Below are 15,409 nucleotides of genomic sequence, written 5' to 3'. Positions count from 1 at the left end.
ACTCTCATTACAAAAGAAGACCCATCTCAATTATTCTCCAATAAAAATTAACCTTACAGTGTTTCCTTTCATTATTCCACAGTTGAGGACAACCACTTATAGTAAATAGTCTATCACAAATAATTTATATATTTTATTATTTCATGAGTGGTAGGTTATTTGAAAATTATCATAAAAAATATTCTAGATAAACACTGTATGACCTAAATTCTATTCTACAGAGAAAAATTAAAACATCATGAGCCCTAACAAGACAAAAGATAGGGATCCCTGGGTGGTGCAGCGGTTTAGCGCCTGCCTTTGGCCCAGGGCGCGATCCTGGAGACCCGGGATCGAATCCCACATCGGGCTCCCGGTGCATGGAGCCTGCTTCTCCCTCTGCCTGTATCTCTGCCTCTCCTTCTCTCTCTATGTGACTATCGTAAATAAATAAAAATTTAAAAAATAAAAAAATAAAAAAAAAAAAACAAGACAAAAGATATTCAAGGAGGACTGGCAAATGCAGTAATCATGAACTCCTGCACTGTACAATACATTAGCCACTAACCACATGTAGCTACTAAAGAACTGAAATGTGTCTAGTCCAAATTGAAATGTTTAGCAACTAAAATTGAAATAAAAACTGAAATTGAAATGAAATGGTAACTGAAATAAAGTAGGAAATGAAATGCTTAGAATATTTCAGTACTAAAAAAATATAAACTATCTCATCAATAAATTTTATATCAAAATATTTCATATATAGTGAGTTAAATAAAAATATAGTATTAAAATTAACGTGTTTAACTTTTTTTTAATTTAAATTAAATTTGCCAACCTATAACATCCAGTACTCATCCCATCAAGTGCCCTCCTTAGTGCCTGTCCCCCAACTTTTTTTTTCTAAGATTTTTATTTATTCATTCATGACAGACACACACACACACACACACACACACACACACACACACACACACACAGAGGCAGAGACACAGGCAGAGGGAGAAGCAGGCTCAATGCAGGGAGCCTGACGTGGGACTCCATCCCGGGTCTCCAGGATCACACCCAGGGCCGAAGGTGGTGCCAAACTGCTGGCCACCAGAGCTGCCCTGTCCCCCAACTTTTTAAAAAATTTTAAAAATGTAATTAGAAGTTTTTTTCTAATTGTAGAAAATTCAAAAATACATAAGACACCTGCATTGAGGCTCATATTATACTTCTATTGAACAGTACTGCTCTAAACCGCATCAGAGTTTCCAAAAAGCTATATACCTGGACTATATTACTCTTTCTAAAGAAATGCCTTTACTAAAGACTAAAATAGTTTTCTACTCTTATAACTTATTAGAGGGTTTTTTTTTCTTTTTTTTTTTTTTCCACTGAAGGTGGAAGCACCCAAGTGCAGATCAACGATGAATAAACAAACTGTAGTATATATCTGTACAGTGAAATGGTACTTATCCTTTAAAAGTTCTAAAAAAATAAAGAAAGAAAAGAAAAAGTTCTGACACATGCTATAAGGATGAAGCCTGAAGACTTTATGCTGAGATAAGCCAGTCATAAAAGGAAAAACAGTCTATAATTCCACACACACAAGGTACAGAGCAGTCAAGTTCACAGATACAGAAAGTAGAATGCTGGTTGTCAGAGGCTAGGGGAAAGGAGAATTACTGAATGGATATACAATTTCAGTTTTGCAGGGTGAAAATGTTCTGTTGATAGATGGTGGTGGTCACACAACAGTGTGAATGTGCCTAATGCCACTCAGCTGTACACTTAAAAATAGTTAAAATGAGAAAAAAAAGGTTAAGACAGCAAATTTTATAGCATGTATATTTTTACCACAATTTTTTAAAGGGCTTTTAATATGCACATATCTATTTGTAAATCGGCACATTATATGGAATAGTACCTATGTATTTATGTAATATATTCTCTCAGAGTAGTGAGTTGCAACAAAGTTTGCTTTATCCAATGAAGGAAAATATTAACTTTTAATAGGCCATAAGCTGCATAATTGAGGTTTTCCTTTTACCAATTTGCCTAGAGATGAACTGCATGCTCATTTGAAGTAGCTTTCTTCCTTTATTTTTTTTTATTTTTTTTTAAATTTTTTTTTAAATTTTATTTATTTATGATAGTCATACAGAGAGAAAGAGAGAGGCAGAGACACAGGCAGAGGGAGAAGCAGGCTCCATGCGCCGGGAGCCTGATGTGGGATTCGATCCCGGGTCTCCAGGATCGCGCCCTGGGCCAAAGGCAGGCGCCAAACCGCTGCGCCACCCAGGGATCCCAGCTTTCTTCCTTTAAATTGGACTTCCTGATATAGTCATCCCATTCCACAGTCAGCTTCCTTCCAACACACACACACATACTACCCGTTTAATTTCTTATCTTTTCTACTTTGTTTTTGACTTTTACTATAAGATGCTTTTATTATTCTTCAAGTCTCATTTGAAAATTAGGTAACATATGATAAATCTTAGTCATGCCTTACATTCATTTAAAACAAGCAAACAAAAATAATAGCATAATCCAAATGTATGAGCCTTTAATTTTAGTATATATGTAATTATCATAACTCACCAAAATTTTTTCTGATATTAACCAAGGTATCACTCAACTAGATGTTATTCAGGAAGAGAATGGAAAAAAATGGGCTATGCAATCAGGCAAAACTGTAGTAAAATAATCTTATAATCAAGCTAATGATACTGACATTAGCACTGCATTTTCTGGTGTTTAAAAAAGCTCAGTATAAATTTAAATCTTTTTTTTTTTTTTTTATGATAGAGAGAGAGAGAGAGAGAGAGAGAGAGGCAGAGACACAGGCAGAGAGAGAAGCAGGCCCCATGCAGGGAGCCCAATGTGGGATTCGATCCCAGCTCTCCAGGATCGCGCCCTGGGGCAAAGGCAGGCGCTAAACCACTGCGCCACCCAGGGATCCCATCTTTTTTTTTTTTTTTTTAAGATTTTATTTATTCATGAGAGAGAGAGAGAGAGAGAGAGAGAGAGAGAGAGAGAGAAGCAGGCTCCGTGCAGGGAGCCTGATGTGGGGACTTGATCCCAGGTCCCCAGGATCACACCCCGGGGCGAAAGGCACCCGCTAAACTGCTGGGCCACCAGGGCTGCCCTAAATTTAAATCTTAAAGGCTCATATAAACAACCTTGGATTAGGCTGCTTTCAATGGCATATATAGGAAAGAGCCCTGAAATTCATTAACAAATTCTAAACTTCAGTTTCCACTAACTCAGACAAGTCTAATCCCAGTTTATTGCAAAATAATATTTGCTGTATGATTATTCTATGTGAAATCTTTAGCACATTTTTAGTTTCTACATTAACATAAGAGAAAAGCTATTAACAATACAAGAAATTCTGTAGAAATGTTTCGAGTACTTGCTAAAATATCTGACCACATTTACACGAATTTTCTATACTACTACAAAACCACTTATTTGACAAAATCAATGCATACGGTAAACTCTTATCTGGGTATTTTCTAGCCTTTGTATATATCAGTGTAAAATAACTATTAATTATTCTTATGGCCAGATAGCTGAGTTTTAAAGTTATGATTAAGCAACCTAAGAGTGCTATGCTTCAATAGCATACTGCTGGTATGTATATACCATCTTAAAATTCAAGTTCTAAACATATAAGAAAGAGAAGACCTACCACAAAGCAAAAAAAAAAGCTAATTTTTGCTACTTGAGTTGTAGTAAGTTTCCCCACAGTTTTGAGTAAGGATTCTTGTTCTTTCACAGTAGGATATGACATGCGAGACAACTTAGCTTCCAATGCATGGCTTGATGGAAGCTGCCGAATCTCCATGATATTACTGAACCTTACACGAGACTTTTTGGGAGCTTAAAAGGAAAAGTACAATACAAAATCATTAACGTCTCCCCTCACATCCAATAAAAGTCACAAGTTTTAATTTACTGATAAATGCATATTCTTTAATTCATATATGATCAGACTTGGACAGCAAAGAAAAACCAGAGTTTTATTATTACCTGGGGCAGCTCTGCTCAAAGAGTTAACAGAAAAAAAACATTTTCATCCATAAAAATGTTTTAAAGGTTTTAAAATGAGACCAATATTCAAAGAAGGGTTTGGCAATTATGTACATACACAACTGCCTAGCTCAGGATTATACTATGATTATTGTTTTAGCATTTATGGTAAACATTTTATGTGGATTTTTCTTCCTAGATACTCAATTTACGAGAATTATGTTCCTGGTCAAGAATGCTTAACATTCCCCTAGAGGTCCATTCTTTGCAAGAGAATATTATGGATAAATACTGTGCTTACACTGAAGCTGACATTCTTTACTCCATTCACAGAACCAACGAAACTCCCATAATTTGCTATTAGGAGCCTCAAATGGCATGGTTGAAGAAAATATTGTTAATATTTTATTTTTATGATGAAACCATAGGGATTTCTGATAGTTGGAAATTATTTCTGGTTTAATTAATAAAAACTTCTGGTCAAACTTCTGGAAGACAAGCCAAGCCAATACCACAGAGAAAAGAAAAAATGCCAGGTTATCCCAGTCAACCCATAAAATCACTAAGTTTGAGGATGGCTTAAATTCTAAGTTATAAAATTCTAAGTTTTGCTTACTTTTTTCAGCATCAATGTTTGTGTTCTCAGGTTTTTCACTTGGAATATCATGAAATTTCACAGGAACATACAGAGGTTCACTCTAGAATGTAACAAAAACACAAACAAATATAAACAGCAAGTATAATAGCTGATATACTGGCTAAAATTTAAATTGATGCCATTTTGATGGCAAACACCACTTAAAACACAGCTGTCCACCACCATGTTTACACAGAATTTTTCCAAAATGTATCAAACAGCATTGGTACATTATATTTAACATTTAAATGTCATAAAACCAGACCTCTTTCAAGCTAACAGATTATCTCCAATTCCTTTTCATTTATTCTTCTTTTTTTTTTCATTTATTCTTTTAACAAATACATGCTGAGCTTCTACTATGTCAGAAACTGTTCTAGATCCTAAGGGATATATGACTGAAAGAAGACAAAGTCTCTGCCCTTGATGATCGTGTAATTTAAAGGTGAAGGCAGATAATGAAGAGACTATCAAGATAATGTGTGTATGTATTTGTCAAATTGTTTCTTCTTACTACTTTAGATTCAACTAAAGATTAAGATTCCTGAAAACCATTACAGGATTAATAGACAAGTAAAAAAAAGGGCCACCACTTATCAGTTCTTACAATGTACCAGTTACCAACTCCAGGGCAGTTAAATATGTCTTTTTCTTTAGTCCTCATAATAAGCTCATAAAGTGGTATTTTAAAAAACTCCCCTAGGAACAGAAATATAATCAAGTAGTAGACAACAGAATTGCCAGGTTTATCTAACCATGCTCTCAAGGTTTTTGTTTTTAAGTGGTTCTGAATTCCTCTACTGTTTTTATAAATGTTCTTTAAATAATCTATATTTAAGGCACAATTCTCCAACTAGGCTGTTTCTTAAATTAACAAAAAGTGTTTTTTATTTAATTTTCTTTTAGCTTTTGGCATAGAACTCTGCCAATGAAAACTATTCAGTAAATGAAGAGGCAATAGGATCTGAAAACAGACACAGTCTCTTCATTACACTGAACTTCTCATTAAAGCATTTGGCCTAGAACAATTTGACATATCCATCTTACTGGTAATAGCAAGTTAGCAGAAGAGTATTAGAAGAATACCCTGTCACCTCAACTCTGCCTTCTATACTGACAGAAGCAACTGATATGAATTTTGCTTTCTTAAGATCCCAGAAAAACAGAATGACATCCTCCCTAAGCTTCATAAAATCTTTACAGCATCTGGTAACCTACCTCACATCCAACTATAGTACTAAAAGCCATACATACCAACAAGCCAAAAACTGTATTGGCAATAAGGCCACCAAGCTAATGCTTTATAAACTGGTGTTATTAGACTTTTGAGTAACTTTAAAATTTTTCTCAGAATGCCACATTTGGAACAATACATTTTAAAGAGGTGCTTTAGTTTTGGTCTTCAAAGAAAAAAAAAACAGATTTCTACATACTTTCTCTCCAACTAGATTATAAATGCTGAAAATAAGTGAAAATGTGAATTACTTTACTTGCTCACTTATTATCTGTCTCTTCTGCCCCACACATCTCTCACATACTAGAACATAAGCTATATATTTCCAGAGCCTAGAACAAGTGCTTAACACATATTAAGAGCTCTTAGGGATGCCTGAATGGTGCAGTCAGTTGAGCATCTGACTCTTGGTTTAGGCTCAGGTCATCTCGCACATAAGATGGAGCCCTGCTCCATCCTCCATCGGGCTCTCTGCTCAGCAGGAATTCTCCTTCCCTCTCCCTCTGCTCCTCCTGCTCATACTCTCTTTCTCTAAAATAAATAAATAAATAAATTTTTAAAAAGCGCTCTTAAAAATTTGTGGAAAAAAACCTGTGGAATGAACAATCTGCTTTTATGTTCTTAGTGTCAAGCAAGTGTATTTGCTTCTAAGTGATAATAATAATGAAACAAAGTGATGAAATTGGTGAGAAACAAACAACAAAGGACCACACCTTAGGATTTTCACTCCTTAACCAATGTCCTCTTCCCTTCTCTCCCCAGAAGGCTGAACTGCTTACTTCTAGGTCCCAGGAAAGAAAGTACCAAATTACAATTCTTACAGAGGGCACTCAATATTAGGATTTATCTACATCCTAATATAGTGGTGTTATAAAGCTATTTCAGTCCTTCCTGTCATGGCTCAACTCCACCCGTTCCACTCCTGATGAGAAAAAAAGCACTTACCAAAGAACTATTCATAGTCGTATCTGTTGTGCAAGCAGCAAAGTAACCTTCAGCATCTGCAAACTACAGATAATAGGACATAAAATTCAATTAAATTAATGTTACAAAGCAAGGCTGCTGTCAGTCACAGCTCAAAGGAATAGAACCAAAAATCCAGAATAGACCTATAGGAGTGTAATTACTATTAATCGTAATAGCAGCTAATGCCAAGTGTTCAACCATGCAAGGCAGGTATTATCATCTCCACTTACTGATAAAGAAACAGGCTGAGATTTCATCTAAGTAACAGAGCCAGGGATAAAACCCAAGTCTGTCTAAATATAAAACTTACGACCTTTTCAAAATACTATTATAACATTTCAGATGAAAAGGAAAATGATGTGGGTTAGTGAAAAAGACAAATAACATCTTAGTGTATCGTGATAAGAGTAATGACATCAAGAGCCCCCTAAATGGATCAATGGACTGGATTATACTTGGAGAACCCTAGGCTAGTGCTGTACAAGCACGTTTTTATTCACCCAGTTACCCTATCATTATCCTTGCTTAAAGTGTGAAGAGGTTAAATAACTTGTTCAAGGTCACACAATCAGCAAATGACAGAACAAGATTCAAATACCAAAATCCAGGCTCTTAAAAAAATTCCTGTAAGTCAGTAAGAGTCAATATACAAAACCTAACAAAACTATAGACAACTCTAAAAAGAATTCTATTGTGCAACAAATATATAAAGAAATACCAAAAGCATGTAGATTAAACAAAATATTATTGTTCACCTATCAAAGTGGTAAACGTGGGGGTTGTGGTAAGGATTCAATCTTAAGCACTGCTAACACAGATGTGAACTTCAGACGATAATTTAACAGGAGGAGGCAAAAACCTGAAAAAATGGCACTATTGTTTTACCCAACAATTATGGTTTGGAGATTTATCCCAAGTAAATAACTATAGGTGTGTATAAAGATGTTTCTATTTACTTGTATCAAAATAAAAGGTAAAAACAATATATCAGGGAAATAAATCAGAAAATTAATTAGAAAAGACAGTAACAAATGTTTATGTATTAGCCTAGAGAAGTATTCATGATATATTAAGTGAAAAGTAAAATCAGGTTAGACAATGATATAGACTAAACTTACTTCTACCACAATTTTAAATATATGCACATAAACACATAGCTATAGAAAGTATCATATCTATATATATATATGGACAGACCAGTCTTATTTCTCATGTTACCATAATTTGTCTTCAACAATGAACATGCATCACTACTACAATTTAAAAAAACTTAACATTAAAAAATGTTCTAGGAATACTAAATTACACAGAAAGTTGTTCATCACCTACCACTAAGAACAGAAAGCCAATTGTAAAACAGAAAATAATAGTATAGTTTCACTTTTGTAAAAAATAAAAACACACACACGGAAAAGAATGGCAGGATACATGTCAAAATACTCTGGGGTTATTCCTTGAAAGATGGAATTTACTATTTTCTTCTTTCTGTTCCTCTATATTTTCTAAATGGTCAATAATATGCACATAGTATATACATATGCCCCTACATGTAATACTATAATATATATGGATTTCTATAATGTATTATTTTTACAAAGTAAAAAACAGAAAGTGTTCATTAGAAAAGATGAGAAATAATACTAGTTTGATGTACAAAAAAATGTATACATAAAAGAAAAATATTAACAGAGAAACAAAGTATTTGGGAGGAATGGGGAATGGGAATTAGTTATTATTTAATGGGTACAGAGTTTCTCTTTGGGATAATGAAAAAGTGCTAGAGATGGACAGTGGTGATGGCTGCATACCAAAGTGAATGTAGTTAATGCCACTGAACATTTAAAATGTTCACTATATGCCACTATACATTTAAAAATGGTAAAAATTCTAAATTTTGTCATATATACTTTACTACAATAAAAAAAGGAGGTGGGGATCCCTGGGTGGCGCAGCGGTTTGGCGCCTGCCTTTGACCCAGGGCGCGATCCTGGAGACCCGGGATCGAATCCCACGTCGGGCCCCCGGTGCATGGAGCCTGTTTCTCCCTCTGCCTGTGTCTCTGCCTCTCTCTCTCTCTCTCTGTGACTATCATAAATAAATAAAATAAAATAAATCACCTACAATCATCACCTAGGTGATTTAAAAAAAAAAAAAAAAAAAAAAGGAGGTGAAGAAAAAAAGGATGAAATGGCAAATCTGATGTTATGTATATTCTATCACAATTTTCAAAGAAGAGAAAAGGATGGGACGTCTGTGTGGCTCAGTGGTTGAGCGTGTGCCTTCAGCTGAGAGCGTGATCCCAGGTCCGGGGATCGAGTCCTACATCGGGCTCCCTGCAAGGAGCCGACTTCTTCCTCTGCCTATGTCTCTGCCTCTCTGTTGGCCTCTCATGAATACATAAATAAAATCTTTAAAAATAAATAAATAAGTAAAGAAAGTGGAAAAAGAAAAGTTAGAGGCAGTTTTATATTCTTCATTCTCAAAAATTTAGTTTCTACTTGTAGAAGATACTATCACTATATAAATTGCCATTTCTTTCAACACTATGAATCAGCATGTTACATTACATCATGGAAAGAATATAATTTGGTTAGCCAAACATCTGAAAGATGGCCTGAAATAAGCTATTTTCATTTTAATAAATTAAACCTTTATTTACTTTATTTCTAACAAGCAGCTTTACAACTATTAATGATACTCATCAAGTATGCAAATGACCAAAGACTCCAGATATTCTTCATTTTCATCTTCATCTCCACATTAATGATTTGGGCTAGTTCAATATTTTTAACAACTCACAGGATATTATGAGGTAAGGGAGAGAAAGTGATTATGTACCTCTGATTTCTCATAAGATATTTTGATACCAAGTTGGTTAGAAGAATAAATTTAAAACTTTGGACAAAAGCTTTCTTATATCATGCTATCCTCACTTAACTAAATAACCTAAAATCTGACTATCCTTCAAGAAAGTAATAACTTTAAACTTTGAAAAAATGAATTCCCTCCACAACAAAAATTTAAAGTTCAAAACTTACAAAAGCAGCATGCTTTCCTCGAAATCCTCTTGTACACTGTTGTCTCCATGGCTTCCAAATAATAAAGCCCAAAAGGTATAGAACAAACATAGATGTTTTTGCAAAGGTGCTGAAGAATGGCTTGTTGTACTGAGTAAAAACATACTGTAGAGGAAAAATTTATATAAACTATGAAATGACTTTAATTATCTCCAACCAAATAAGGCTATCACATTATTTTTAACTCTAAAAGTTCGTGTGGGAGATCAAAAGGAATCACAAAAATATTTTACTTATTTCTAAACATTATATTTGCTTGTATACAAAGGATAATATTCCCAAGCAAACCAGCACACAACTTCCAAAAGAGGTTTTGTTTAACATTCATTAAAAACCTACTACGCAAGAATATTTGTGCTATGAGCTAAGGAAAAATAAGGCAGTCTTTCTTTTCGTGTGTGTGTGTGTGTGTGTGTGTGTGTGTGTATGAAAAGTACACAGTATAATATGTTATGTAACACAACACGGTTATATAGGTTCCATAGGATTACCAAAGGCGGAAGATCATTTTAAGGACTACGGAAGTCTTCTAAGAAAAGGTATTCTGGAGCTGTATGTATAGGGTTGAATAATAGTTCAGAGTAACAGGATAAAGAAAGGCAGTAAAGCAGAATGGTGTATGAATAAAACTGCATGAAATTTAATGTTCTTAGTAAGTTATATAAAACTTAATCCTATATGCATTGAAAGGCCCAGAAAAAATGACAACCCAAGGGGAACGGGCACCTATAGAATCCAGATGGTGATCTGTATCATCTGGTAATAAAAGGAACCATAGAATCTTAAAGAAATAATCAAATCAAAACATGCAGCCTGGGCCATCTTGCACCAGAAAAGAAAGCAAATAGGATATTAAAGATTAATAGGGTCATACTGAGAGGACAGTACAGCCAATCTGAAGAGCCTCCCACTGGTCAAAGATAGTACAGTTTATGCATTAAAAAGGAGTAACTACAATCGACTGAAACACATCGAATACACAAAAATCCATGGATGTATGAGGATACTCTATGGTTACTACTGGAAGTTGCTAAGCAGCATTACTCTAAAACGAACAAAGAATCAAGATTTATGCAACCCTTCCTACATAAACCATGTTTCAGGATAACTAAACAGTAGTGGTGAAAACCTCTCCTTAAAGAATTCAGTTAATAAGTGCACAAGGAATGACTCTTAAAAAAAGTCATCATTTCACAATTCCTAATGAAATACTCCATCTGGGCAATAATCATATAGATATTTGACTACTACCTAAAAGTTCATTAAAAATTTTATAGTGCAAAAGTTGGCATCACCCAAAGTAAGACTTGCAGCCATTACGTGCCTCATATGTTGTCACATGAAGTACCCAGTACCACCAAGGTTATTTTTTTCCTAAAACTGAACCTGAATCAAATCAGGACTTTACAGCTAACTACCATTTTACAAGAAATAAGAGAAAAGGAGGAGCAAGTTAAATGACACTCCAAGGAAACAACCAGCCATATTTGAAGTGCATGTGTTATGGAGTGTGTCCTCCCAAAATTAGTATCTTAAAATTCTAACTCCCAATATGATGGCATTAAGAGATGGCGCCTTTGGGAGGTGATTAGGTCAAGTGTAGAACCCTCATGAAAGGAATTAGTGCTTTATAAAGATATCACAGAGAGCTTTCCTGACCTTTCAGCCTTTTGAGGACACAGTGAGAAGACTGCTACCTAAGAACCAGGAATAGGGTCCTCAAAAGATACCAAATCTCTCCCCCAGAAGCTGTGAGAAATAGATGTTTGTTGTCTGAGCCACCCAGGCTAATCACAGTCTTCTTGTGGCACCCCGAGTAGATGAAGACAGCATGATATATCCCACAGGAAAAATGATCCAGTTTTCCAACAACTCAATAGCATGATTAAAAAAAAAAAAAAAAAAAAAAAAAAGGTAGGGCTTGGCAGAATACAATTAAGGAATGAAAGTGACTTAAAAGCAATTTGAAGATGGACCAGGTATCAGATAATTTTAAGAAATTATAATTACTTTTATTAGATATGTTAATGGCATGATTAGATTTTTAAAAATTAGAACCTTTTCAGTTTGAGAGGAGTGTGAAAGAATTTACAGGTGAAATGACAAGTGGCTAGAATATGCTTTAAAATACTCCAGGAAGGGATGCCTGGGTGGCTCAGCGGTCGGGCGTTTGCCTCTGCCTCTCTGTCTATTCATGAGAGAGAGAGAGAGACAGGCAGAGGGAGAAGCAGGCTCCATGCAGGGAGCCCGATGCTGGACTTGATCCCAGGACCCTGGGTTCACGCCCTGAGCGAAAGGCAAACGCCCAACTGGTGAGCCACCAAGGGATCCTCTAAATAAATAAAATCTTTTAAAAAATAAAAAAAATTAATACATTAAAGAAATTTCTTTGTGAACTACAGAATGTTCATCCAAAAAAAAAAAAGTCACGGAAGAGTGAAATATAATAAACGGGCTGTTGTATTCCAGAGCCTACTTCCAAAACAGCTAAAAATTTATTTATTCGTTGGCTAGAATGTCAGTGTCAACTATTTACTTAACTATGATGTGAGATGACCAGCAGTAGCAAACTGCTCCTTTTGACATTTAAGTTCATTTTATAAATGCTAGTTTCCTTCTGTATATTGGCCTTAAGACTACAACATGTAAGTTGAAAAGCAGTAATTTCTGAAAATAAAATTGCCCATCTTTTTATATAGATTGTTAGCCAAACAGAATAAACTAACTACATATATAATTAGAAAGAAAAACTATTTTGTGCACTCAAAATAACACATTACTATCAAGAGGATACTGATAAAGGTAAAATAAAATCTAACTGAATGCAATCACCGTATACCACATATCTCACAATGTTTGAATCAGCAGATGTATAAATGTGCATGCACCCATGCACATGCACAACAGTGAGTTGTACACGAAAGCTCTGATCACTTTCACGCATCTGTTCAAAAGCATTCATACTTTCCACTAAATGGTGGCAAATGGCTTTGTATCCTAGACACTTGTTCCACTAGAAAGTATATTTATAAACAAAGAAAACAAAACAAAGAAAACAACAAATGCACAGTTAAATATTAAGAAAATAGGCAATATAGTCTCATTTTTAAAGCAACTCTCCCTAAAGGATTGAAGAAAGTCATAAATACAAAACGCAAAACAAAAAATAAGGTTTTGTATTTGTACAAAAATACAAAAAAGTACTTTTTGTCTCAACGTGAATTGACATGAATTCACTCATCAAAGAAAATATAAACAATTCAACATTAAAAGTACTGCAAAAGAAATGACCAGCGCGATGCCACAGATTAACACCGTCACTATAGTCACTATAACGCAACACCGTTCCTCGACAAGAACTACCTACCGAAGTAAGTTCTGAGGATGCGACCCATATCACATCAACAAGTAGGAGAATGACGATCCCAAGAGCCATCCGCCTGCGCTGAGTGAAACCACTGCTCTGGGAGTTCATCCGGTTCATGATAAATACACACACCATTTGCAGTCTGTTTTTCAGAAAATACAGACATTAGAGAAGGTTTTTGAAAAAATGACCGTAGAAAACGAGAAAATTACTCGAGAAAGATTTGGGTTTTTTTTTTAATAAATTTATTTTTTATTGGTGTTCAATTTGCCAACAAACAGAGTAACACCCAGTGCTCATCCCGTCAAGCGCCCCCCTCAGTGCCCGTCACCCAGTCACCCCCACCCCCCACCCTTCTACCACCCCTAGTTCGTTTCCCAGAGTTAGGAGTCTTCATGTTCTGTCTCCCTTTCTGATATTTCCCACACATTTCTTCGAGAAAGATTCGACGTTTGTGCTTGAAAAGCCACACAATAAATTAAAAGCGGCGCTTACCTTACTTTAAAGGCCTCTCTGAGATCTTCAAGGGCAGCGGCTGAAACCTTGGCAGATCGCCGTCCAAAAGGGCGTGAAGAACCCAGCGCACCTACGAACAGCCACGAAATGATGCTGATGAAAAACATCAAACCCCTCAAAATAAGGTCCATCGCGTTTTGAAAAAAAAAAAAAAAAAAAAACCTCTTGAAATTCAAAGTGAACGGATCAAAGAAAGATACCAAAGGAGGTTGCGTAGGACTGACCCTCCTTCTCCAGCCTCGTTATTCACCGCGTATTTCAAGTCATACTCAGAAAAGTTCATGGTGCGAAAACACAGCAAAACACAACAAAAATCTTCAACGAACGGCGACCCTGGAGCTCCGCCGCGCCTCCCCAGCGCCGCGCCCTACCGGCCTCTCCCGACCCAGGAGCCCTCCTCAGCCGCGGCGTCTGCACGCGCGCCGCCTCGCTAGCGTGTCTCCGGGGCCGATGCCTCGGGCGGCAGCCGGGTCACCTGGTGTCGGGGCGCTGGCGGCCGCCCCACGACGGGGGACACCGGCGCCCCCCCCCCCCCCGCGGCCTGTCACCGCGTCCGGCTCCCTCAGATCCGAGGCGCCTCCCGCGACAACAGCTGCTCGGAGGCCGCCCCGGGTCTCCCCCGCCCGAGCGGCCGTTGGCGCGCAGGCGGCGCCCGAGCGGCTCCCACGCCCCCGTCAGCCTGCCCCTCACGGCCCCGGGGACCCCGGCCGCGGCTCCGGGGGACTCCGGGGCCCTCCCCGCGCCCGCCTACCTGGCCCTCCTGCCCCGCGATGGCGTCGTGGCGGCACCATGAGCGGCCTCGGCCCGGCCCCGCCGCCGCCCAGCGCCACGGCCGCGGCCTCGGCCTCACTGAGCCGTCGCGGTACCTGACATGGCGCTGCGCCGGAGGCCCGGCCCCTGAAGCCTCGGTGTCCCTCGGGGCGCGGCTCGGACGCCACCCGGCCCCACTCGGCCCGGCAGGGCGGGGAGCGGGCGAGGCGAAAGGGCCGCGCAGGCAGCGATGGCCGCGGAGGCCCGGAGTTGGACCCCGGCCCCGCCCCCAGCCCGCCGGCCAGCCCGCCCGCCCGCCCCGCGGCCCCGCCCCCCGGCGCCCCGGCCCCCCGGCCCCCAGGCCCGACGGCGGCGGCGCGGGGTGACGTCACGGCGGCGCGACGGCGGGCCGCGCGTGGGCGCGTCTCCAGGGCGACTCGGCGGCGCGGGTCGGTGTGCCGCGGGGGGCGGGGGGCGGGGGGCGGAGCTCGGAGGCGCGGGGAGGAGCGGAGACCCGAGGAGCCACGCCGGGGCGCGGTGGAAGAGGAGCGGAGCGCGAGTGAGTGGCTGGGGCTGCGCGCGGGACGGGGGCGGGGGCGGGGGCGGGGGCCGGGGAGCCGCGCGGCCCCGCCCTCGGAAGCCAGCGGGCGGCTCCGATTCTGCACAGGTTGGCCGCGAAGCTCTCCGTAAGCTTTTCTGGAGGAGGAGGACACCGAAAAGCAAAGTGGCTCGGGGGGAACTTGGACTCTCATATGCATCCTGGGTTCCAGCCCCCGGAGTTAGACGCTGTGTCTGGGCGAGAAAGCTGCTTCACCTCCGCGGCCCTCGGCTTTCCCGCCTCCTGGGCCTGCCTGTCTGTCTGT

The 15,409-nt window shown here is 39.0% G+C and overlaps 1 protein-coding gene across 1 annotated transcript in view; it reads right to left on the bottom strand.

Moving 5' to 3' along the window:
* SLC35F5 (solute carrier family 35 member F5) overlaps positions 1-14,842 on the bottom strand; it is a 36,661-nt gene extending 21,819 nt beyond the window's left edge. The window contains exons 1-7 of the mRNA XM_072757589.1: positions 14,548-14,842; positions 13,776-13,866; positions 13,281-13,422; positions 9,875-10,018; positions 6,816-6,878; positions 4,616-4,697; positions 3,659-3,849 (exon numbers count right to left, since the gene is read on the bottom strand). Of these exons, the coding sequence (XP_072613690.1) occupies positions 3,659-3,849; positions 4,616-4,697; positions 6,816-6,878; positions 9,875-10,018; positions 13,281-13,422; positions 13,776-13,866; positions 14,548-14,587 (753 nt within the window). The 5' untranslated portion in view covers positions 14,588-14,842. The remainder of the gene's footprint in view (positions 1-3,658; positions 3,850-4,615; positions 4,698-6,815; positions 6,879-9,874; positions 10,019-13,280; positions 13,423-13,775; positions 13,867-14,547) is intronic.
* Between the last annotated feature and the right edge of the window lie 567 nt (positions 14,843-15,409).

The sequence above is a fragment of the Vulpes vulpes genome, chromosome 5 (genome assembly GCF_048418805.1).
Source record: "Vulpes vulpes isolate BD-2025 chromosome 5, VulVul3, whole genome shotgun sequence".
NCBI lineage: Eukaryota > Metazoa > Chordata > Mammalia > Carnivora > Canidae > Vulpes > Vulpes vulpes.
Note: the sequence above shows the minus strand (reverse complement) of the source record. Positions and strands in the feature narration are given on the sequence as shown.